A 25291-nucleotide genomic window follows, 5' to 3' on the forward strand; every position below is an offset into this window, starting at 1 on the left:
GGTGTCAAAATAAAGCAGTAACTTTCAGCCCTAGACTGCAGGCAAACTTGTAGTCTTGTGTGCTGTTTTGCACTGTTAGTTTGGAAAGTTTTGTTGTAGTTGATGTCTTAACAGAAATATAGTGATGTACCAAGCAAGCATTTAGGGGTAGCTAGGTGGTGCAGTGGATAGAGCACCAGGCCCAGAGTCCTGAAGATCTGCGTTCACATCCATCCTCAGACATTTACTAGCTATGTGACCCTGGGAAAATCACTAAACACTGTTTGCCTCGGTTCCTCATCTGTAAAATGGGAACCCACTTAGAAAAAAATGGCAAACCACTACCAAGAAAATGAAAGTCCATGGGGTGACATAGAGTGGGACACAACTAAACAGTAAGTGAATATTTTAATGTTTGACTATTCTACTGTCAAAAGAAAAACTCCCTTATCCTCTTGTTAGATTGAGCCTAGGGAATAGCATGTTAAAAATTCAAAGTAAATAAACAAGGATCTGTAGCAATTTTTTTTCTAAAAATACTTCTCTAAGTGTTATATTTTTCCAATATTTTGTCTCAATATGTCTACCTCATTTTGTACCCCTGACTGGCCACTAAGAGGCAGGACATGAACATTCACCATCAATTCTCTGGAGTCATGATTGGCATCCCACTGAACAGAGCTTTGAAGTCTTTCCCTTCCACTATTGTAGTCATAGTATAAAGTGTTCTGTGACTTTTAAAGAATCCTTTTCCTGATGATTTGAAGGTTAATTGGTCACTCTTTTTATTTTGTCATCAGAAAAGAATCTTTTCTTTCAATGGCATTTTAAATCCCCTTCCCTCCTTTGTAAGTTTTCTAGATAGTTTTCTTATCCTTTGATTTCAAAGACAACCTTGAAAAAAGCCCCAAAATGGATTAAAAGGAGAGAAGAACTAGAATCTAAGAGGCTGTCCATCATTTGGGAAAGAGCTGAGCAAATTATGGAACATGAACATAACAGGATATTATTGAGCTATAAGAAATAGTAAAATAATTTGTTTCAGAGAATCCTGGGTAGTAGAAAGTGATTCAGAGTAAAGGAAGGAGAACTAGGAGAAGAAATTACACCAAGGACAACAACACTGAGCAGTCATGTCTCCAGAGAACCTGTGATGAAGCATATTTACCTGCTGAAAGAGAGTTATGGACTCTCAGGGCAGAAAGAAATACAGTTTTGGACATGATCACTTTGTATTCCTTTGGCTGGGCTAGTCTATTTGTTAGAAGGGTGATTTTTGTTCTCTCTTTGTTTTTAATTGGAATGGGGAGGTGGCAATAATGGTGTCAGAACAGGAATATTGAAACATTTTTTTAAATGCATAAAAAAAGGAGGAAGCACAGATAAGCAGGAGAGTTTTTAAAGGAAGATGTAGAATTTATTAAACTTTTTTTTTAAGCAAGCAATATGAAATGGAGATCGAGTGTTTCACATACAGCCCTCTATTCTATGTATTAGAAAATGCTTTTTTTTTTTTTTTTTGGTATTTAAGTTTTTTTAAAGTAAGGGTGTTGTTTTTTAAAGCTCCCAAATTTACCAGCCCAAAACATGAGCTGTTTTGACAACATTATTCATTACCTGACTAGGGTAAACAATGGTTTGAGTAAGGTAAGGGGTTGTTTTTAGGTTTGTTGTGGGAGAGGTGTAGTCAAAAATTTTTATCCCGTCCTTCTCATGTTATCCTTTTTCTGTTGACTCTTTTCTCCCCTCTCCCCTCCTTCCCCCCCAAATTATAGTATTTCCATCCTGTTTTCCATTCTGATGGTGGAGTGATGGTAGCATCATTCCTATGCTTTATCCAGGAGAGGAGGAGGGAAGTGAAAGGGCTGGAGCAGGATGGAAATAGTCAAGAGGCACTGAAAAAAGGATGAATGGCCAAGCAGCTCTTGGATGGGGGAGGGAGAAAAAAGTGGTACTTCAGTGTAATGAGAAGCCCAGAAGGTAAACTCTTGGGCGGCCTCCATGACTTCTGTTGTCACTGCCGCCCCAGAATGCCCCATCTTTGGGTGACTCTGCTATAAAGTGTTCTCTGGTTCGTGCTGAAGATGTTGTTCTAGATAATCTGCTGACTTTTTCCTTCTTTTGTTTTCCCAGGGCCGGATAGCCTGTGCTAATGTTCTAAGTGACCTTTATGCCATGGGTGTCACGGAATGTGACAACATGTTGATGCTCCTTGGAATTAGTAATAAAATGACCGACAGGGTAAGAGTTCTCTTAACTCAACTAGCTCATGTCACTCTGGGCCAGTCACCAAACCTCTGTAGAGCTGAGTTTCCTCATCTTTAGAGTAAAGGGATTGAACTAGATAAGGACAGTGAGCCCTTCCCCCTCTAGCATTCTCCGATTTCATTGACATTCTGCTTCTCTGCTTTTCTGTGCACACTGCCTCACCTTTTAGAATGTGAGCTCTTTGAGGACAGGTCTGTGAGGCGTGCTTGTATCCCTGCCACTTAGCCCAGTGCCTGGCACATAGTTAGTGTTTAATAAATGCTTTTCTTATTAGTAAAGCAAAAGGAGAGATTCTGACCTGCCCCCCGTCCCACTCTTTTTCCATCCAGGGAAGGTAGGGGCTGGGCTACTACAAAGGGTTGGAGCTATGCTGGGTGGGAGGGGTCTTGGGAATTAGGGGCCCCTGGATGAGGAATGCCCTTCCTTTTCTCTTGATCGATGAACATATACAGGTTTTTCCTCCTGTGTACCAGGCAAGATTGAGAAACGTCTTTGAGGTCGTGGACCTAGGCTTGAGGCCCCAGCCCTGCCGCTTACTAACATGTCACCTGGGGCACATCTCTTAATTGTCACATGCCATAGTTTTTTCATTTGTGAACTGTCAGGCTGAACTAGATGATCTCAAAGGTTCCTCCTAGCTCAACATCCTGTGATGTGTACTTTGAGGCAGGGATTTGAGTTAAAATAGTCTCAGAAAATTCAAACCTTTTAGAAACATGGGAAAGATGGATTGTCGCAGGTCTTAGGAATAGCTTGGTCCTGATGATAAAGGCTTAGGGTTTAAAACCACACGTTGCCTAAAGAAGTTGATGTATTATATAGAATAATAGCAATATTACACCTTGTCTAAACTCCAGATTTGTTAACCTGGCTTTCAAGGATTTTCATAGTATGGATTCAACCTGCTACTTACCTTAAACTTATTATTTATTTATTCTTTACTAATGATAAGTGATCTTTGCCTATACAAGTCTTTTTTTTTTTTTTTTGGTGAGGCAATTGGGGTTAAGTGACTTGCCCTGGGTCCCACAGCTTGTAAGCATCAAGTGTCTGAGGCCAAATTTGAACTCAGGACTTCCTGAATCCAGGGCCAGTGCTCTATCCACTGAGCTACTTAGCTGCCCCTGCATGTACAAATCTTGCTGAATTCAGATGTTGTCTCCTCCATGAAGCATTTCCTTATTGCTCAGCTAGAAGTGACCTCTCTTCCTATGAACTCCTATAGCGCTTTTTAAATTATAGTTTTTTATGTGCATCTTCTCTCTCCTAGAAGACAAGGCAGGGGACATATCTTATTCATCCCTGTATACCCCACATAGTACCTTTAGTTGTTATTGCGTTGATGTTTTTTGCATGGATTGTTATGTGTTACAGTTACTTTGCCAAAGCACGTTTATAGAACCATAGAATATTGGAGCTGTAAGGAACCTCAGAGCTCATCTAGTCCAACCTGATCATTTTACAGATGAGGAAACTGAGGCCCAGGGGAGGTGCAGTGACTAGCCTAAGGCCACAAAGCTAACAATCACATCTCTTACCTAATTTTACCCTTACATCAGCCCTGTCAGGTAAGTAGGGCAATTCTGTTTTACCTGTTTTGCAGATGAGGAAATTCAGAACAAAGGGACAAAGTGACTTGCCCACAATGACACGGTTAATTAATGGCTTTTCGATTTTAGATTCAGTGTTGATCTCCACTAGGCTTTGTATGGATTCTTAGGGCTGGTCCAACCCTCTCCTGGGCTCTTATGTCATCCTGAGTTTTGTAGCCAGTGTGTCATAAAGTCTTGGATTGCCTTTTGTATTAAAGGCAGTGGTTTCTATGTTATCAGGAGCCAGAGTTTCTAAGGAACAGTCTTCAAAGCTACAGCTATTGGGGCTACTCTCTGCTTTAGCAGAACTCAAGTATGTTTGGGGATTGGCCCTTTTATTTCCCTCACAAGAAAGAAATACGTGAGGTATGAGGAACCAAGACCAAAATAAAGATGGTCTGCATAGAGCCACATAGTCTTATGTGAATGCGGTTTTGTTTTGTTTTTAATTTTTTTGACACCTCTTTCCACAACAGCAGCCAAGTCAGTGACAGGTTAACTTTTTTAGTGGGTGGGCCCTTTTTGCAGGATGAATGAATTAGAGTCTGACTTAGAAGGGCCTTTGGGGCTTATCTAGTCTAACCTCTATGCCTGAACAATAATCCTCTCTACAACATCCCCCTCGTTTTATCTTCAGCTTTGACTTAAAACTCTACCTCTACTAGCTCTCAAGCTGAATTAGAGACAAGCTGCTGTTCTGCATGCATAGAAGGCATTTCTACAGCAGGATCTCCCAGCACCATGAAAGCATAGGCCTGGCCACCTCTTCCCTTCCCCCAAATAAGAAAACAGCAGCAACAACAAAAACTATTACCCAATCAGCTCAGTTTTTTCCTTTTCAAAATATTTTTCAGCTATTGTGAGGGATGATATGGAGGATTGGGGAAAAAACCCACAACCTATTACCATACAGCTTTATCTATGTAGCTGTGCTACAAATTGTTACCCAGAACATCTTCTAACATTTCACAGAATGGTTAAAAAGTAATAATTTTTTGCTTGTGTTAACCGTTCTGCCTATTAAATGAACTCGAAGGAAATACCTTTGGGACTTCGTGATTTTTTTTTGTACCTGAAACTTGGAACCAATAGATTGGCTTCTTCAGGAAATGGAGTTGTCACTAGATTTCTTTGTCCCCCTGTGTTTACTCACTTTTAATTTGTTCCCTTTTAATCTGTAGGAAAGGGACAAAGTGATGCCCCTAATTATACAGGGTTTTAAAGATGCAGCCGAGGAAGCAGGAACGTCTGTAACTGGTGGCCAAACAGTGTTGAATCCCTGGATCGTGTTGGGTGGAGTGGCTACAACAGTTTGTCAGCCCAATGAGTTTATCATGTAAGTTAACTTTTGTGGCAGTCCTGAGCTTTAATCAAGAATTGTCTTCTAATGTCAATTCTCACTTGGCATATTTGTTATTCTTTGTCATCACAAGCTACCCTGCCCCTTCTTCATAAAGAATAGAAGCTCTTCTTAGGACCATTGTTTGATACATTTCCTAATTCAGGATTTAGCTTGGTTTTTATGTCAATAATTTATTTTTATGCTTTTCACTATCCATATTTGTGTTTAAAATGTATGTCTCAGGAGACTTTGCTTTTGTAACTTTAGGATTGGGTGGGGGGGCGGCAATGAGGGTTAAGTGACTTACCCAGGGTCACACAGCTAGTAAGTGTCAAGTGTCTGGATTTGAACTCTGTTCCTCCTGAATCCAGAACCAGTGTCTTACCCCCTGGGCCACCTAGCTGCCTCATGCTTTTGTAACTTTTAAAAAATATATATACCTGAATCGGCAGATGTCGTAGACCAGAATGTCGATTTGATTTTAGTATGTGTTATAAAGGAAGAATAACCAAAAAGTATTTTGCCATAGCAGTTAACTCTCCTGGTGACCATCAAGAATCATGGAGAGCAAATCTGCAAGAATTTATTAATTCCCTGCTAGTAGAGTAGCAGGCACTCTCTTAAGCACTGGCCATATAAAAAAGGTTAAAAATGCAGTCCCTACTGTCAAGTAACTCATGCTTTAATGGAGAAGATAACATGAAAACAACTGCACAAACAGTAAGTACAGAATAAACTGGAATGAAGGTGCTAGCATTAAGTGGGGGGGATCACAAAAAACTTCTTATAAGAGATGAGATTTTAGCTGGGACCTGGAAGAATCCAAAAGGCAGAGGTAAGGAGGGAGAGAGTTCCAGGCGTGGGGCACAGTTAGTGAAAATTCATGGAGTCAGGAGAGGGGGAATGTCTTATGTGAGGAGCAGCAAGGAGGCTGATACCATGGAGTCAGAGAGAATGTGGAGGGGAAAAAGGGATAAGAAGACTGGAAAGGGCAAAAAGAGGCCAGGTTGGGGGCAGCTAGGTGGCACAGTAGATAGAGCACCGGCCCTGGAGTCAGGAGTACCTGAGTTCAAATCCGGCCTCAGATGATTGACACTTACTAGCCGCGTGACCCTGGGCAAGTCACTTAACCCCAATTGCCGCACCCTCCCCCCCAACAAAAGGGGGGGGGGCAGGTTATGAAGGGCTCTAACAGCCAGACAGAGGATTCTGTATTTGATTCTGAAGGTAATAGGGAGCCTCTGGAATTGGTTGAATAGAGATGGGAGGGTGATATGGTGCCATGGTGCCATGGTCAGACCTGTGCTTTAGGATGAACTGAAATGGGGAGAGACTGAGGCAGGGAGACAAATCAGGTGACTACTGCAAGGACCTATAATTAGGCGGTCACACTTTTATTTATTTTGTTACATTTTCCAATAATATTTTAATCTGATTCAGCCAGTGTAGGCCATGAGTCTGACCCCTCTGGTAGACAGTGATTTTTTTGAAGCATTCAAAATCCTAATGAGCTGAGGCTGCCTGTGAATGCTAGGTACAGGCTATTCTTTTTCTTCCTATGTAATTCCTGCCCATAATTCCCCATAAATCTTTCAGAGAGGATTTATCCATTCATTGGAAGACTTCCTTTTGTTCTTTGAGTATATTGGGGGTATTTAATAGACCATTCAGACTGATTCTCTATTCTGTCTTTCTTAATACCTCACTGGCCCACCTTCTCTCGTGGTCGTGCATGTCCTTGATCCAGTATTTGATGCTACTTTTCAAATGCAGGTTGTCACTGGTAACATGCTGCTACTGTTTACACCCACTGTGCATATTTTCATTGACCTTTGAATTAGCTATAATGTTAGTTCTTAATTTAGAGTGTTCTATAATTCACAGACACATAGTATCAGTGAAACAATCCCTAAATGCACTGGATTTTATATGGCTACACAGATATATCAGGATTGAGGGAATACATCTTACTGATTTGAGAACAAATTTTAAAGAAAACTGCCTACTAACCTTTCCTTTCCCTAACCCTAAATCTGAATTAATTTGAATAAGATCTCGTGGACAGGCAGTAATTTTTCACATTTATTAATAAAAAAATAGCCTTTTGTGTTGTGCCAGTATGTGGCTCAGAACTGAGTGATTTTTTTTTCTTGTAAACCTAGCCAAATGGGAAGAACCTGTTTTCTCAGTGGATGATTGGCCTTTGTTTAGATGCTTGTCATTTTCTGAGTCCTTGACTCCTAATTTAAAAAAAAATAAATAATGCCTTGCCTTGTCTTCTACATCAAGTCGTAAATACACATGGTTTAAAATGTAGCGGGGCAGTGGGGGAATACAAACACACACATACATATTTGTAAAAAAATGTATTTGTAGCAATATTTCCCATCATTCTTGTGCATGTGTGTGTGTATGTGTATGTGTATGTGTACACATACCTATATATACACTTAATGGAAATGAACTTTTTAAATGATTTAATGGTCTTTTTTTAGGCCTGATAATGCAGTGCCAGGAGATGTGCTTGTATTGACAAAACCCCTGGGAACACAAGTAGCTGTAGCCGTGCACCAGTGGCTGGATATTGTAAGTAAACTGCTAGGTGTGTGTATATGCAGTTATACTTGTAATTTTGTGAAAAATTAAAATGTAAGCATGATATATGGGATCAGGGAAAATTAGGGGGAAATGTGAAGTAATTTGAATGAATATATCAGTGAAACTCTTATTGTAATTGTGTATGTAAATATTGCTTCATTTCCTATATGCTACATTGTGCTTATACACAGATGCCTCTGTAGTTGTTTAAGTGGATACTGATTCCTTTCCATAAGATGACTGATTTTGGAGATCAAGGAAGAAAATGCTCTGTTAGGCAAGCACTTTCCATAGTATTCATTTCAGCTTTGAGCAGGTCTTCTAAATGTCATATGTTTGTTTTATGCACAGAAAGGATAATGTAGGTTAAGCCCTGTTAAAACAAACTCTTAGAAATTGTCCATATTCTTTTATTCCATTAGAAAGAGTCCTGCTGTGTCATCTATTGTTTTAAACAGACATTTCATAGACAAAAGTGTGTGTGTGTGTGTGTGTGTGTGTGTGTGTGTGTGTGTGTGTGTGTGTGTGTGTATTTTAGTCATCTTAGGGGCATCTTGTATCTACCTACCTTGTATATCAACCAAGAAGTAGTGAGATTTTTAAAATTCAGTAAGCTTGGGCCTTTATGTATGAGGCTGAGGTAGGACCGATGGCAATCTATCATTTTAGTCCTTTCTCCCCCTCCCCCTGCTAGTAAACTAAGAGCATTTGATGTGTAAGCTGCTAGTGGAGAATAAATTTAGAACACCAAGATATTTCTCTGGAGTCACTTTTCCACTGAGCCACAGCCATACTTTATTTCAGATTTGTTCTTTCATTGGTGTAACAACTCACAGATTGATAAGATCATTGCAGATTCTCACACATCTTGAAAGTTTTAATTTTCCTTACCTGTCACCTGAAGTCATATCAGTCCTGAAAAACAGTTGAAAGAGAGAAATAAATAATTTTGTGTTATTCATCAAGAAGGTATATCATGGCAGGAGAAGCAAAGCAAGGAATTCTCTTGTGGCTGCAACATTCATTTGTCATTTTTCCTGTCCTCATTCATGATGATAAATAAGAGCTTAGCTGTCGTGTATCATCATCTCTATATTGGACTGGTAGGCTATAATACTAGTATTTTTTGTTGAGTTCCTTTTACATAGAACATCTTCCAGGTCTTTAGTATTTTAGCAAGCAAGTTGTAGAAATGATATAAAAAGCTGAGAATATCTGGAATATTCTCCCTCTGGATCTTGCCATGCCTATCCCTTAGCCTTTTCCAGTTTAGCTGGAGTAGAAGTAGTAGTCCTCACTCAAATCCCACAAAATTCAGTTACATTGATATGTGTCCCACTCAAAGGGACAGCAAAATGTATTTTCCCTGTTGAAGTCAGGACAAATTTTTCTTTGCCAAGTTCCTGTGAGAGCAGAATGAGGAAGAAAGGAGAAAGATTCTTCTCTTGTTACTCCTTTGAACACAGAGCTTATCCATGAGGAGGTGTGTGTGTGTGTGTGTGTGTGTGTGTGTGTGTTTGTCTGTTTGTCTATTTCTGTATGTCTTTGATAGAAATTTGGCTTTCCTTTGACCAGTGGTCTCAGTCCATCAAAATTATTTCATTGAAATTTGTATAAACAAGGGTAGACCGGCAAACTGCCCCAAAATGTACAGTAAAGGAATTTTGAACAACCATTATGTTGTCATAACATCCAAGGTGAGAAGCAGCCATTTAATGAGAATAATGGGGAGAAAAGTCAACTAAAGGTTTGGCGTGATTAAGAATGTGATTTGCACCCCCATGAGAGGGGAGCTTCAACCTTGTATTTAACACCCAACTTTTCTTGCCTACACACTGCAGCCAGTATGTTCCTCTGCCAGGACACGTGAACAATCAGTCGCTGGTCTTACATATCCTGTGAGCTGCAATATCTGATTACAAAAGGGTGAGTTGAGGGAGGGCAGGCTTTCACGATGCAGTGTCTGATGGACACCTCAAAATACTGGTCATGGAAGAAATCATTAGGAAGCCAAAAAAAGTAGACTTTATATACAGAGCTACATAAGTAAAAACTTTAGGAATAAAGAATGTCTGAAGGTTTCTATCCAAAAAACAAACCAACCCCCAAACAAAACAGAAACAAGCTGCTTTGTCACTGGTTGAAAAAAAAGACAATAAATGACATTTCTCTCTTTTTCTTTTTTGTTTTAAAACTTCCCATTAGCCAGAAAAGTGGAATAAAATTAAACTTGTGGTCACCCAGGAAGATGTGGAATTGGCATATCAAGAAGCAATGATGAACATGGCAAGGCTCAACCGGACAGGTAGGAGAAAGGGGAGTCTGTTGTGTCTTGAATCCAATGAAGTCATAACTAGAACCTTAAAAAGACCCACAAAATGTGTAAGTTACCCCAATATAGTAGCTAGCCTTCCCCATCCTTGTACCTGAAGATCTTTCAGTAGTGAAGGACATGAAGTCAACATACTTTGTGATGAATTTGCGGAATCTCCTTCATTCCAAATAAATGCTATTTGCAAATCTGGTTAAGTACACATATAAAAAGTTGTGTGAGCTGATAGGTAGCACATGCTCACCTGACTGTTTATACAGATTGATTTTCCTTCCTGGCTTGTTTTTGAGGGGTTTAATAAAGCTCAATGAGTAGAGAATTGAGGATACTAAAAACCTTAGTCTTTTATAAGAGTTTTAACATAGACAAGTTATATGTAAATTGGGATGGGGATGTTTGTTTTTAAATTTTGAGATACTGGCACTTCAGTGTTATTTCCTGGGCTCTAAACTGGCTGAGTTTATACCTGTCTTAGAACAGCTATTCCTCTTTTAGTTCAAAGTTTTATTAAATCAATCATTAAATTCTGTTTAACCAACATGTACTGTGCCTCTTATGTATATAAAAGAGTGCTAGGCTCTGAGGAAGATCTAAAATAGACTCCCCATTTCCTTCTCCATAGTAGCTGTTCAGAGCTTTTCTAAACTTCTCAAATCTCATACTTGTTCATCACCCCTTACACTTACAGGAGTTAATTCACTTTCCTGCTGCCTTGAGAAAGAAGATTAAGGCCGTCCATAAGAAACTCCTTCACCTTCATTCTGTTATCACCCATTCTCCCTCCCTTTGCTCTAATCCCAGACGTGGCATCCCTCTTGCCACGCCTGTACACTTGCTCCCATTTCCTCCTGTCACCTCTAACATCTGGTTCCCCAAGCTTTCTCTCCTGTTTCATTTATGTTCAGTTTTTCCTTTTCCCCTGCTCTTTCCCACCTGCCCACAGATATCCTCAGGTTTCCCCAATCCTAAAAAAATCCCCAAAATATCCTGACCCTCCATCTTTCTACTCCATTAAGCTTCCATCCCACCTCTTTCTTCCCTCTTACTGTTGATCACTTCCTTATACCTGTATTTTCCCCATGACCTCTTGCATTCTGGCTTTTGTCCCTACCAGTTCACTTTTTCAGTGCTCCCCAGTGATGTCACCAGTGGTAACAGTAGCCTTTTTTTCCCTCCAGTCCTTATTGTCCTTAAGCACTTTGTAGAATTTGGCATAGTTGATCACTACTCCCTTGACTTCAGAGGCACCCAAAGAATCTCAAAAGGTCTGTGTTATCTCCTTTAAATGGAATATAAGCTCTTTGAGAGCAAGAAGTATTTGATTTTGGTCTTTCTATCCCGAATGTTTCACACATACTAGGCATTTTCTAATTTTACTAATTAACACAATATTAGGCCTTTACTAATTTTTTATTGGGGGGGGGTGGGCAATAAGGGTTAAGTGACATGCCCAAGGTGACAAAGCTAGTAAGTGTCAAGTGTCTGAGGCTGGATTTGAACTCAGGTCCTCCTGACTCCAGGGCTGGTGCTCTATCCACTGTGCCACCTAGCTGCCCCCATTTACTCATTTTTTTCATTGAAATATGCATACATCTGGTCATGTCAGGCTATTCAAAAATCTTCATTGGCTTATTATTATTATTATTATTATTATTAGCTACTAAATGCCTTTTCCTGGCATATAAGCTCCCCTTGCTTACAACATTCTCTCAGCCTAAAATGTCTTCCCTTCCTTTTGGTGAATCACTTTGTTCTTGTTAATCATTCAGTTGTGTCTTACTCTTTGTGACCCCATGGACCATAGCACTCCAGTGCTGTCTTTGGGGTTTTCTTGGCAAAGATACTGGAGTAGATTGCAATGTCCTTCTTCAGTGGATTCTGGCAAACAGAGCTTAAATTAGGTGACTTGCCCAGGGTCACACAGATAGTAAGTCTCTGGGACAATTTGAATTCAGGTCTTCCTGACTCCAGGCCCAGGGATCTGTCAACTAATCCACCTAGCTGCCTCCTGATGAATCCCTCCCTGTCCTCTAAAGCCCGTCTCAAATGTTCCATGAGCCCATCTGAGATTCTTTCCCATCAACAACAACCCTTCTCCCTGACTCCATGTAGCATTTTGTTCTAACTCTTCCCTAATATATTTATTATGCAGTGTTGTGTATTTTATTGGTTTGTTCTTGTGCTGTTTGACTGCTTGTTTGATGAAGGCAGGAATCATGTCTTATCTAAATTCTTGTCTTTCCCCAGACTTAACACAGTAGTATGCATACAGGTACTTGCTTTATAAATATTTATTCCGTTGAATAAGACACGATCCCTCAACCTACAGCTAATGTCACATGCTAGAGTTAATAATTCAGGCCTCAAGCAGTTTTTGTGCCTGCTATGTGCCACGTATTGTGTTAGGTGCTGGGATATGGAGACAAGAATGAAGCTGTAGCTCTTCCCAATTAGTTTACCTTCTCTAGGGAGAGAAGACACATACATGTATGAGTGTCTACAGAGTAAATGCATAATAAACACTGGGTAACTTAGGGAAGTGGGGCTCTAGCAGTTGGAATCATGAGAGGCTTTATGCTTAACATGGGTAAAGGATTCCATGAAGCAGAGTTGAATAGAGAGAGCCCAAGCACTGTGCCAGGAGCGGAGAGTACAAGTGCCAAGAAAGAAGCTGCCTCCTGACAGTGGGTACAGTCTGTGTCTTTGGAGAGATAAGCTGAAACTCAGTTGTGAAGAGCATTAAGAGCCCATCAAAGGAGTTTATATTTGATCCCAGAGGCAATAAGGAGGCAATGCTGGTTATTGAGTAGGGGAGTGACATAGTCAGACCTACATTTAAGAAAAATCACTTTCCCTGTTTTGTCAAGAGATGAACTGGTGCAGGGAGATGCTTGAGTTAGGGAAGCCAATTAGGACTAATAATGAAACATGCTAACCACCCCCAATAGAGAGGTGAAGGACTCAGAGTACAAAAAATGAGACATTACAGCAGTCTAGCTGAAAAGTAAAGAGGGCCTGAACTAAGACAGTGGGTATCTGAGTAATGCGAGAATATGAATGAGAGGTTGTAAAGCTAGAAAAAATGGTAAGATCTGGCAGTTAACTGGATATGTAAGATAATACTAAACTTGCAAAGCTAATAGATTTGAAGGTTGATGGTACCCTTGAATGAAAGAGGAGGAGGAGGTAATGAGTTCTGTTTGGACATGTTGTTGTGGACATGTGTTGGACTGGTTCCTGTGGAACCAGTAAGGTTTATTTATGCTTTGAGAATAAGGTGGCACCAGCATATAAATATTTACTTCCTCTTTGCCTATTCTAATTTCTTCAATTCCTTTTTCTTCTCTTATCACTAAAGCTAACATTTCTATATAATATTAAATAATAGTGACAATAATAGGAATCCTTGTTTCACCCCTGATCTTACAGGGAACATCTAAATTATCCCCATTACATATAATGCTTGCTGATGGTTTTATTATTATTATTATTACTTTATTTTATTTTATTTTATTTTTGCGGGGCTATGGGGATTAAGTGACTTGCCCAGGGTAACACAGCTAGTAAGTGTCAAGTGTCTGAGGCCGAATTTGAACTTGGGTCCTCCTGAATCCAAGGCCGGTGCTTTATCCACTATGCCACCTAGCTGCCCCCTGATGGCTTTATTTTAAGGAAAACTCCATTTATTCCTATGTTCTCCAGTGTTTTTAATAGAAATGGGTGCTGTATTTTGTCACAAGCTTTCTCTGCATCTGTTTAGATAATCTTATGATTTTAGTTAGTTTTGTTTTTGATGTGGTCAATTATGTTGATAGTTTTCCTAATATTGAACCAGCCCTGCATTCCTGGTATAAATCCCACCTGGTCATAGTGTATTATCCTGGTGATAAATTGCTGTAATCTCTTGGCTAATATTTTATTTAACATTTTACATCAATATTCATTAGGGAAATTGGTCTATAATTTTCTTTCTCTGTTTTGGCTCTTCCTAGTTTGGGCATCAGCACCATATTTGTCCCATAAAAGGAACTTAATGTTAGGACTCTTTTGCCTGTTTTTCCAAATAGTTTTGGTATTGGAAATAATGAACATTTACTTCCTTATAGAGCAGCTTAGTAATATCCTGGTTTCTAGAGCCCTAGAATTATGGACAACTAGATATATGGAATTAGTGTGGTAGAAAGAGCCCTTGCTCTTGGAGTCCATAAAGTGGGGCAGTTGGACTAGAAGAGGCCCTGCTAGCTCCACGTTCCATGATGCTGTGCTTCAAGTCTAGACTCAGGTACTTAGCAGCTCTGTGATTGTGTCTTAGTTTTCTCATTCATGTGATGTTTGCCCTGCCTAATCTTCCGGGGTTGAGGCCCCATGGAAGAAGAACCTGAACCTTGCAGTGAGACAAGTTGGGTTTGTGTTCTGCCTCTGCCACTAGCTCACTAGGCACCTTGAATCAATTTCTTATCTTCCTGGACCTCAGTTCCCTCATCTATAAAATGACAGGTTTTAACTAGATGATTCTAATATTCCATACTTTGTGATGTGTTTTGCAACCTTGAGGTGCTATACAGATCCTTGCTGTTATACGTACCTCCAAAATATAAAAAATGGTGCTAAGCAAGACAAAAATAGCAAGTTGTTTGTGAGACTGATAGAGGCCAAGGTTTGCCCTTAACTCTGTTGAAAAGTGTGATGGTTGAGTAAGATAGTGACAATTTCCTTACCTACAAAGTATGGGGACTAGTTCAGTTGAAGCAATAAATCACTCAGTATACATCTCTTAAGCACCTACTATGTGCCAAACACCATGCTAAGCATACAAATAAAGGCATAAGACAGTCTCTGCCCTCAAGGAGCTCACAGTCTAATGGAGGAAGACAGCACATAAAAGGAAGCCTAAAAGGGAGAGGGTTAGCCACATAGAATGATATTGTGCTGCAGCTGAGGCAGGATATGATCAGAGGAGGTGGGAGTTATAGAGTTGAATTCATCTTGCAAAATGATGAGATTCTGGACAGGAGGAAATCCAGGAGAGCAGCCAGGTGGGAAATAATGAGGTTAATTCCCCTAGTGTCTTCCTTAAATGGTAGAGGATCTGCTGGGAGCTCTCCAGTGTCTGCTCTCCAGTCTGAGAGAGGGAAGGACCCCAGGGACTGCTAGAGCTGAGGAGATATGAGCTTCAGAGTTGATTTTATCTGGCAGAATAATGAGTTTCTGAGGATCATGAAATCCAGGAGAGCAACCGGGTAGGAAATTATGAGTTGACATCTCAGCTTTACATCATCAGCTTAGATCTAATTTTCTATAATTCATATGTCCTCGAAGTTTCAGAGAATATATAAATGAAATAAAAGAAAAAGAATTTATGCAGTCCCTAATATTTGCACAATAATTTTCTATTAATTAAAATGTTAACACTGACATATTTGCTTTGATTCCTTGATTTGGGGTATGTAAATGGGTAATTCCATTCTTGTCATTCCTTATATCATTCCATTTTTCTCCCATTATCTTTACTAGAATATGAGGGGTTGTGGGGGGGGGTTGGGGTTTTTTTTGCTATTTTAGTGAACTTGTTATAATTAAAGCCATTTTATTGTTTTATGTATATCAGTATTATGACCTCCACAAAGATAAGAGCTATTAAAAACCACTATGAATGAAACAGAAAAATTACATTGTAATAAGACTGTCTCCTAGAGAGGGGCAGCAGAGCATGGCAAAAATAATAACTTGATTTCTAAGTCAGGAATTCATTATACTCAATTGGCCAGTTCCCCTATAATGTAACCTTCTACCTGCTCTGTATATTGGATATACCTTTTTATGTACATACTGTCTCCTCTGTTAAGATCTAAGTTTCTTGGAAGAAGGGTTACATTTGTTTTTGCCTTTCATTTGTATCCCCAGGGCTTAACAAAGTCTGGCCATAGTAAATGCTTAATGATGCTTATTGATTGATTGATTGATTGATTAGCTTTCATTTATACTTAGAGTCCCATAGTTCAATTCTAGAATCAAGAATGAAGCACTACTCATTTTTTTGTCTTACAACTTTCTAGAATTGCAAAGCAATACTTCTAATAAAGTTTTTTTTAATATTTAGCAAAACAAAAAACCAACTAAAAGAACTCTACCACAAAATATTTTCTTTATTAACATAGAATTGATCATGTATTGTAGGTGAGGATTGGGTTCATGTAAAGGGCTGCTTTTAGATCCTCTGAGATATGTGAAGTTTCTCTTTCTCTCTCTCTCCCTTCCTCCCTCACTCTCCCTCTCTCTCCCTCTTCTTCCTCTCTTTCCTTCCTTCCTTCCCTTCTCTCAATTTCCTTCTATTCTGACTCCACAAATTACTTTCTTTTTCCGTCAGCAAAAATCTACCTTCTCTTAGCCCAAACAGCACCCCACCCCCCCAAAAAAATTTGAGAACAAAAGGAAAACAAACAAAAGAAATTTTTGCATTGGCCATGTCCAAAAAAATTTCTCATTTTACTCTCTGGGTACTTCACTTCTCTCTCTGGAGGTGGGTGCCATGTTTCATCCTTAGTCCTCTGGAATTCTATCTGGTCATTAACACTGATCAGAATTCCTAATCCTTTCAGAGTGATTTGTTTCTTCCACATTATTGTCATTGTATAAATTGTTCTGTTCATTTCACCCTGCATCAGTTTATTTAAGACTTCCCAAGTTTCTCTGAAGGTGTCCCCTTCATCATTTCTTACAGCACAATAGTCATTCTATCATATTTGTATACCATAACTTGTTCATCAGTATTCCCCAATTTATAGGCCCTACTTCAGATTTCCATTCTTTGACATGTGAAAAAGAGGTATAATTTTGTATATCTTTAGTTAGAGTTTGTTTTGCTTGAACTAATCACTCCCTTAATCTCTTCTTCCTCTAATTCCCCTTCTCCCCTTTCCCTCCAATTTCCCTATTGAATAATATTTATTTCTGTGCCAAAAAAATGTGTGTGTGTGTATATAAGTGTGTGTGTGTATATATATACATACATATATACATATACATATATATACATATATATATATATATGCATGCATATTTTTTTCTCATTTGACCAGTTCAGGTAAGAGTGAGGTTCAGGTGTCAGCCATTCCCCCTAAGTCTCCTCTTCCTTGTTTGTATTGATGTCTGCTTTTGCACCCCAGTTATGTGAAAGAATCTTCCCTAACCTTTCTGTCCTTCCCCCACCCTTACCCCTCTTGTCTTTCTTTTCCCTGTCCTTCCATTCTTCTTTTATAATCATCTAGCCATAACTCCTGAGCTGCTCCTGGGCTTTGTCTAAGTAGAGTCCCTCTGTGACTCCTGATGATGCTAGAGTTCAGAGGGGACACATGTATCATCTCCCCATATTTGAAAGTAAGCAGTTTCTTTGTTGAGTCTCTCATGGCTGTTCATTTGTATTTATCTTTTTACACTTCTTTTTAATTCTTGTGTTAGAACTTCAAAGTTCCTGCACAGTTTTGTTCTTTTCAACAAGAATGTATAGAAGTCTTCCGTTTTATTTTTTCCCCTGTGGAATTCTACTTAGTTTTTCTGGGTAAGTTATTCATAATTAGAAACCTCTATCATCTTTACCTTGTGGAATATTGTATTATAAGCGCTATTTCCCACTGGAGTGGTAGCTGCTAAATCAAGTGTGATACTGACTGTGCATCTTTTGGTACTTGGATTTTTTTATTTCAGCATGGTTGGCTATATTTTTTTTCTTTGACCTGGAAACACTGGATTTTGGCTATAATATTCCTGGGAGTTTTCTTTTTGGGGGTTTCTTACAGGAGGTAATCAGTGGATTATTTCTTTTTCTTTTTGCTCTGCTTCTATGAGATAGATCTAGACAGTTTTTTTCTTAGGATTTCTTAAAATGTTCTGTATAGATTCTTTTTTTGATCATGGCATTTAGGTAAGCCCATTCTTAGATTTTTAAATTTCTGGCTTGGAAGTCAGGAAGGACCTGAGTTTTAATTTTATGTGAGACACTTAGTAGATGTATGACTCTGGGCAAGTAATTTTTCTCAGACTTAATTTCCCCATTTGTAAAACAGGGATAAGACCAACCACTTAACAGAGTTGTTGTGAGACTCAAATGAAATAATATATGTAAAAGCTCATTGCAAACTTTAAAATGCTATATAAGTCTTAGCTATTATTATTTTTAATTATCTGATTCTTTCTATAAGATTTCTTTTCCTTCTTCAGGACTCCAGATTCCCTTCCCAACATCTTTCCCCCCAGTCACTCAGAGTTTAATTTTTCTGAACTTCCAGTAGTTTTCTCTTAAGGCAGATAAATCTTAATCACTAGGTAATAGGTTTTTAAAAAATGTTTTTTGAGTGTCATATGATGGCTTTCTTATTTTTCATGTGGATTATTTGCTGAGATTTAGACACTTAAGAAGCTTTGTATTGGGAATATAGTCAGTACTTCACTATAGACATTCCTATTATTGACTTGGTCTCTTGATAATTGATACTTCTATCCACTAATATCCTACGTTTAATGCCTTATTGGGAGAGGAGGTAACCCTCAAGTGCTATGTCAATGAAGTAGAGCCTCTGGCTAGTGTACATGGCTGTTGTGTTACTTCTGGCAAAGCCTGTCAGATGGGAAAGACTTCAGGTCCAGACCCCAAATTGGACTGTATGTCTGTTGCTTAAGGACCTGTACGGTTAAGTTGAGAGTCACATCATCGGCGTTGGCCAAAAGGTGACCTCTTTTGGCTAAGCATCCCATAACCTACCATTCCACTATTGAGTAGGAATCAACTCAACCTACTTTTGTGGAACAGAATTTCCTTTTGTGGATTAAGTCCTCACACATGTGAAACCACAAATTTTTGAGATAGAACCGCTTTTAGAAAGATGATGAAACACGTTCTTCCTCTTGATAGAGAGGGATAGGTTATTCTAGACATTGAATAGGGCTTATATTGTCAAGCACAGTTAGTGTATTCCTGTGTGGTGCTTTGTGATACTTTTTTATCATGGGTATTTGGGGATAGGGGAGTGATAGTGGAATTAGAAGAAGAAACAGTACAACTTTTTTTCAGAAGCTTATCTCCCTTTGTGATCTCTTATTCTCTAAGTACAAGAGATAACTATGAAAAACTTGTAAAATTAAAATCAAGGCTTTACAAAGTCACAGTCATCCCTTTTTCCTATTTCTACCTCTTCTACTCATGGAAAAGTAACCTGAATGGACTGTGCCTGAATTGTTTAAACAAAGGCATAATTGGAACCATTATATTTACTACCTCATTCAGATTAAAAGGCCACTTTAGGATTTAGAGTTGGAAGGATCTTAGAAATAATTTAGTCCAAATTCTTCATTTACAGATGAGGGATCTTAGCCCCAGGGAGGGGGAAATGATTTGCCCAAGATCCCATAGCTAGCAGATGGCAGCAGAGAGATTGAAATCCACATGCTCTGATGCCAAAGCCTTTTCCCAGTCTACTTTTTTAGGACATGTCACTTCAAAAACAGCTTAATTTTGTGTTATCTTGCATTTAAGGATGTTCTAGATAATCTTTTGTTCCATCATCTCCTGGAGTTTAATCTTTCCCTTTGCAAATTTTAAATTTATGTATTAATAACTAGTGATTAAAGTTTTGGTTCGTAAGCTTAATGGACAAAATAGAAAAGTAGGTCCAATATTTTTTTATTTGTTTAGTTTTTGAAGAGGGACAATAGAGGAAAACAAGAGTGTTGTGCCAACCACCTGTCAGATGAGAATCCTTAAGTCCAACAGCCTATGTATGATTTTGAGTTGAAAGGAAACATGGAAAGTTTGGTCATTTTATTGGATAACCAAATACATGTAATTAGTGGTACCTTTTTTTTTCTCTCTTAGCTGCTGGACTTATGCACACTTTTAATGCGCATGCAGCCACAGACATCACAGGGTTTGGGATCTTGGGCCACGCACAGAACCTTGCTAAGCAACAGAGGAATGAAGTGTCCTTTGTCATCCACAATCTTCCAGTGTTGGCCAAGATGGCTGCTGTTAGTAAGGCCTGTGGAAACATGTTTGGCCTTATGCACGGAACCTGCCCAGAGACATCAGGTGAGGATGCTTGGCACATTCTTCCTGTTGCTGATGAGATCAAAGACATTGATTCCGTTTCTGGGTGGAACAGCATCTTTAGCTTATAGATCCTTATAGCTCCGGTCTTACAAATGCATGCTCTTCATATGGATTTCTGGGTTTTGGTGATGTTGGTTGGAATGGTAGGGAAAACTAGTCGATTAGGGGTCCCTCGATCCAAATTTATCACCAGTGCTGGCAGACCTCAAAACTTAGGCTTCATTCTGACTGTGGGTCAGTCGGATCATATTTGTCTTTTAAAAAAAAGGCATGTCACTTTGTGTACCAAGGAATTCTGTGGAAACTCCGGGGAAGCAGTAAAGAAGCAAAGGACATGATTTTGATGTCACTTTTTTTGATGAAAGAGCAGTGTAGATATCTTTGAGCTTCTTTAGAGCTGGAGGGTCAAATGTGGTTTTATAAAGCAGGTATGGTAGTTCAGCTTCTCTCATGAAGTAGATGGTTTGTAATGACTGAGTTTTCCTTAGAAACTTCATCTTTGAGTTGGTTAGAATTAGAACCCCACATTTGCTACTTATAGACATGATCACCTGCTATGGGATAGGGCCAGAGGTAGACTCTAGGCATCAAGCTTTAAATGTGTTCTTTCTGGAGAACTCATCTGTTGTTATTGCCCTCTCCATCTGTTTCTTTTCTCTGTTTCCTGATTATACCTTTTCATCTTTAAAGTCTTCTTGTTCTTCCCTCTTTGTTTCTTCGCTCTCTGTTTTATTTTCTGTGACCATGACTGTTGTTCTTTTTCTGAGCCCATGCGAAAACAGATATGAGGTACAGTGAGATGGTGTGTTTGTCAAGAAATTTTGGCAGGCTATGTCAGACATCACTTTTTCCAGTAGTTTCCTAGTGTTATTAAAACTTTGAGCATTTCCACAGCTCTTGTCTTAGGAAACTACCAACAAATTAACCTTTGTTTTCACTATTCAGAATTAATAAAACTATTTTCAACACTTTTTCTGTGGAAATGTAATTTTTAAAAGACTAGTTTCTATTTTCTTAACTCTTTTTGGAGCTTTGGGATGGCAGTGGAATGAATATCTAATAAAAAAACAGTGGGCTAACAAATTTGGGAGGATGTTTACATGAATAGCAAAGCTAGGCAGGTAAGTTTCTTGTTCCACCCCTAATTCCAAAACAGTTTCTTTGGCCGGATCCCAGCAGACAGGGAGAAGAGTCCCCTAGATGTAGCTTATGGTTGTTGATTTGAGTCATAGGCACATTGAATGTTAGAATTGAAAAGGAACTTAGAGATCATCTAGTTCAACTCCCTCATTTTACAGGTGAGCGGTTGAAGCCTAAAGAGGCGAGGTAAACTCCCAAGGTCAAGCACACATGAGAGTGAAAGCTGGACCTAAGTCTCTTGACTCTCATACTAGTTTTTAGTTTACTCTGATTTTTGGAAAATATGTTATAAGATAAGACACTTTTACAGAAAGTCAAATTGAGATGAAATTAATCAACAAGCATTTATTGAGCACTTGCTATGTGCCCCACACTGTGCTAAGTTCAGGGGATGCAAAAATAAAGCAAAAAACAGCTCCTGCCCTCAAGAAGCACACATCCTGATGGGATAGACAGCATGTGCATACAAGATCCATACAGAGTCGAAGAAAAATAGAGGGGAAAGCACTAACATCTGGGGGGAACGGGAAAGGCCTCCTGCCAGTGATATTCTTTGAATTTAGCATTCAAGGAAGTTGTGGAGTCATCAAGGCAGAGGTTAGGAGAGAGCATTCTAGGCATGGGGTTATAGCCTGTTCAAAGACAGGGAGAGAGTAAATGGAGCACTGGAGTGAGGGCCTCTATTAGAGAAGATGGGATGGGATGAGATAGGGTCAAAGGTACCTGTAGAAAGCTTGGCCTTAGAGAACAGAAGGAGTCCCTCATCATTGGAGACTAAAGTGAAGGAGGAAATAGTGGAGATTATGTCATGTGGAAAAGGGGAGCTCTCAACAAATGGCCTCTGTAGTGCCCCAGGAAGTTTGAAGAGAGAAGAAAAGGTATGGATGTGATGAATGGGATAGGAAGTCAATCGTGAATATAGTAGGATTGTTTTTCTCTAGTGAGGACCGATAAATTTTCAGTTGACCCTCTCAGTGTGATTTCTTTATTCTCTCCAGTTCCATTTAGCAATCTGTAACTCTGAGTCAAGAATTTGAATGGTGGGAATGATCCACCATTGGTGGTAAGGACAGGGGAATTAGGGATTCAAGAAAAGAGGATTATTTAGAATGCAAAGATTTAACTTGGTTTTTTTGTTTCATTTTCGTTTTTATTTTAATCATAAACAGGGAAAAATAGATACTAGGGTAAAGAGCACAGAAATACTTTGTTACTCAAAAATAGTAAAAAAACTAATGAATAATCCTTTTTTCTTTGTCAGGAGGCCTTCTGATCTGTTTACCACGTGAGCAGGCAGCTCGTTTCTGCGCAGAAATTAAGTCCCCAAAATATGGGGAAGGTCACCAAGCATGGATTATTGGGATTGTAGAGAAAGGCAACCGTACAGCCAGAATTATAGACAAACCCCGGATCATCGAAGTAGCACCACAAGTGGCCACCCAAAATGTGAATCCCACGCCTGGTGCCACCTCTTAATCTAGACAAAAATAGCTATTTGGTTTTGTTTTTAAATAGATCTATTCCTTTATCATCATTACAATTAAAGACTGTAATAAAAAAAATCTCATTGTGTCTACGCATCTGGTGACCTTAGGTCAATTTGTGAGTGGATGCAATTAATAAAATAAAATCCATTGCCTTTTTTTCCTGTTACATTAACTGAAGATGCACCTAATCTTGAGGCAGCTTCTGAGTTGAGAATTATATTGTTATCCAATACTGTTGATTCATTTTGAATCTTTAGACACTTATCTCTCGCCGCATAGGCTCTTTTTAAAGGTGCTTTCACGTAGCACAGACATTACCAGTAGTAGTGTCATTTAGCAGTTTGTGTCTTCATTACATGTATATTTATCATTATAAGTCTAATAATTTTTTGATGTCTCGAATGGTATTCTGGAAAGGCAGAATAGGTGACACAATGGGTATACCCAGTAGTAGTAAGAGGGTTGCATGATTACTTTCAGTCTTTTATTTGTAAAGTCTAGTCTTATGATCCAAAAGCATCTCTCCGACCCTGGACTTAGTAGTGCACTCAGTTAAATAAGGCAAGTGCTTAACTCTGCATGGAAAGCACTTTGAAGTTGAAGGAGAAATTTTCATTTCATATTTGTAGACCTTATAATATTTACTGTAATATCAATAATTGTTTTCTTTATTAAAAGGGGGGGGAATTGCTAACTTTTTGCAATATAATTGGATGTGCTATAGTGCAGCAATGAATTGCCGACCAAAAGGGGATTAATGTATAATATTCATTTACAATTCAGTATATAATTAACTACACAAATAATTTTTAAATATAATCAATAATAAAAAGACTGTTCTGTGGATGGTAGTGTTTAATACATTTTATATTTTGTATAGTGGTTAAAGACCTTCGTTTTCTTAAAAATCAGCAGCTGTTTAGCATAATTCCTAGCATTATTTTGTCCTTTTCTTCAATACTTTTTTGTGCACGCTTTTTGTGATCTGTGTTAAAATCTACATTGCCAACATTGCAGCTTGAACTTAAAACTTGTTATTCAAATAAATATTTAATTTTTTTTATTGCTCTTGTATAAGCAGATGCCCTTTTTAGTTTTGTTTTGGAGGGAGTTGGGAGGGTTTTGCTTAAAATCTAGTTCCCTCCAATAAATTGTAATTTAGTTTTATAGAAGTTTTAAATTTTATGTGAGCCATTTGTTCTTTGGTTAAATTTTGGAGTTCAAGGATAAGGGCATCATCTATTTTTAAAAAAATGTTTTATGTGTCCTGAAAACAGATATCCTTGTATTAGAATTTCCTCATCATTTTAGAGGGACTTCTGCCCATAGCACAAGAAGATGGGATCTTGAAATGTGTATCTTCCTGAATGAAGCATCAGCAAGTCTTTGGAAAATGACCTGCCCACAGGCACCATAAGCACCACAGACCTTTTGAAAGAATAAGCTGTGAAGCTGTCCTCCTTCAAAGAAAAATGACTAGCTCATACAGGCAGAGCAGTGGAACTCTAACCAGAATTCCAGGGTACAGAACTTATAATAATTGGAGTCATTTTCACTGAAATGTGTGCCGATCTTGTCATGAATTGCTATATATCAAAAACTAGACAAAGTGGCCTTCCCAAAAAATGGTGCTAGAACTCAGATAAAACCTGAACCTTTTCAAACCTTCCCCCTCGCTAAAAAAAGGAAAAAAGTATTATTGATTCCTAAATTTGAGTTGCTCTTAAAATGAAAGCTTTCTGTAATCAATCCTGATATTTTTCATTTTTGGCATGCTTTCTTTGAAGGCAAGAGCTAACGACTGCATGAGATGGTTCAGGTTATTTTACCAGTAAAATGAAGATGGACACTTTGAAGTCCAATTAATGGTAGTTTAGGAGAAAATTTCTTGCAGAAATGTTGGGGGAAGATAGGGAAAATTTAGAAATAATTCAGAGAGTACAAGTTCTAATAAAATACTTAGAGCTAGGTGACTTTTGATTTTTTTTTTTTTAATCCTATGACCATCTTGTACAACAACCCTCCTCAATATCTGGGCGATTTGTCTCAGCAACTATGTCCGGTATGTTGTAATGATACCTGAAGAAATCAAGTAGCTCTAATTGTATCCGTCTTTATGCACAACCTGACCTTTCATGGTGTAAATGTGCCTTTAATAAATAAATATATTGCATATACTTCCAAGGATCTGTGGTTTCATCAGTGTGGATACTCCTTCCACCAATACAGATCTCTGACTAACTTAACAGGCCTTCCCGCCTAACACTCCATGTCCCTCTACCCTCCAGCTTGAAACACAGTCTTGAAGAGTTGCTATTCCAGACATTTCTCACCCTGGAGCTAGCCTGGTGATGAGCCATGATGTTCCTCTGGGGACAAAACATACAAATTCATTAAAGGGGCCACACTAATAGTTTGATAGGACTTAGAAAAGCTTCTGTTCTGTTGGCA

General features: G+C 38.7%; 1 protein-coding gene across 3 annotated transcripts in view; it reads left to right on the forward strand.

Moving 5' to 3' along the window:
* The window catches only part of SEPHS1 (selenophosphate synthetase 1), a 39819-nt gene extending 14839 nt beyond the window's left edge, over positions 1 to 24980 (forward strand). For all 3 annotated transcript variants that reach the window (XM_043969110.1, XM_043969111.1, XM_043969112.1), the window contains exons 4-9: positions 2113 to 2220; positions 5021 to 5175; positions 7677 to 7767; positions 9985 to 10084; positions 19980 to 20192; positions 22615 to 24980. In XM_043969110.1, coding sequence (XP_043825045.1) covers positions 2113 to 2220; positions 5021 to 5175; positions 7677 to 7767; positions 9985 to 10084; positions 19980 to 20192; positions 22615 to 22829 — 882 coding nt within the window. In that variant the 3' untranslated portion in view covers positions 22830 to 24980. The remainder of the gene's footprint in view (positions 1 to 2112; positions 2221 to 5020; positions 5176 to 7676; positions 7768 to 9984; positions 10085 to 19979; positions 20193 to 22614) is intronic.
* Positions 24981 to 25291: the final 311 nt, after the last annotated feature.

The sequence above is a fragment of the Dromiciops gliroides genome, chromosome 5, assembly GCF_019393635.1.
Source record: "Dromiciops gliroides isolate mDroGli1 chromosome 5, mDroGli1.pri, whole genome shotgun sequence".
Taxonomy (NCBI): Eukaryota; Metazoa; Chordata; class Mammalia; order Microbiotheria; family Microbiotheriidae; genus Dromiciops; species Dromiciops gliroides.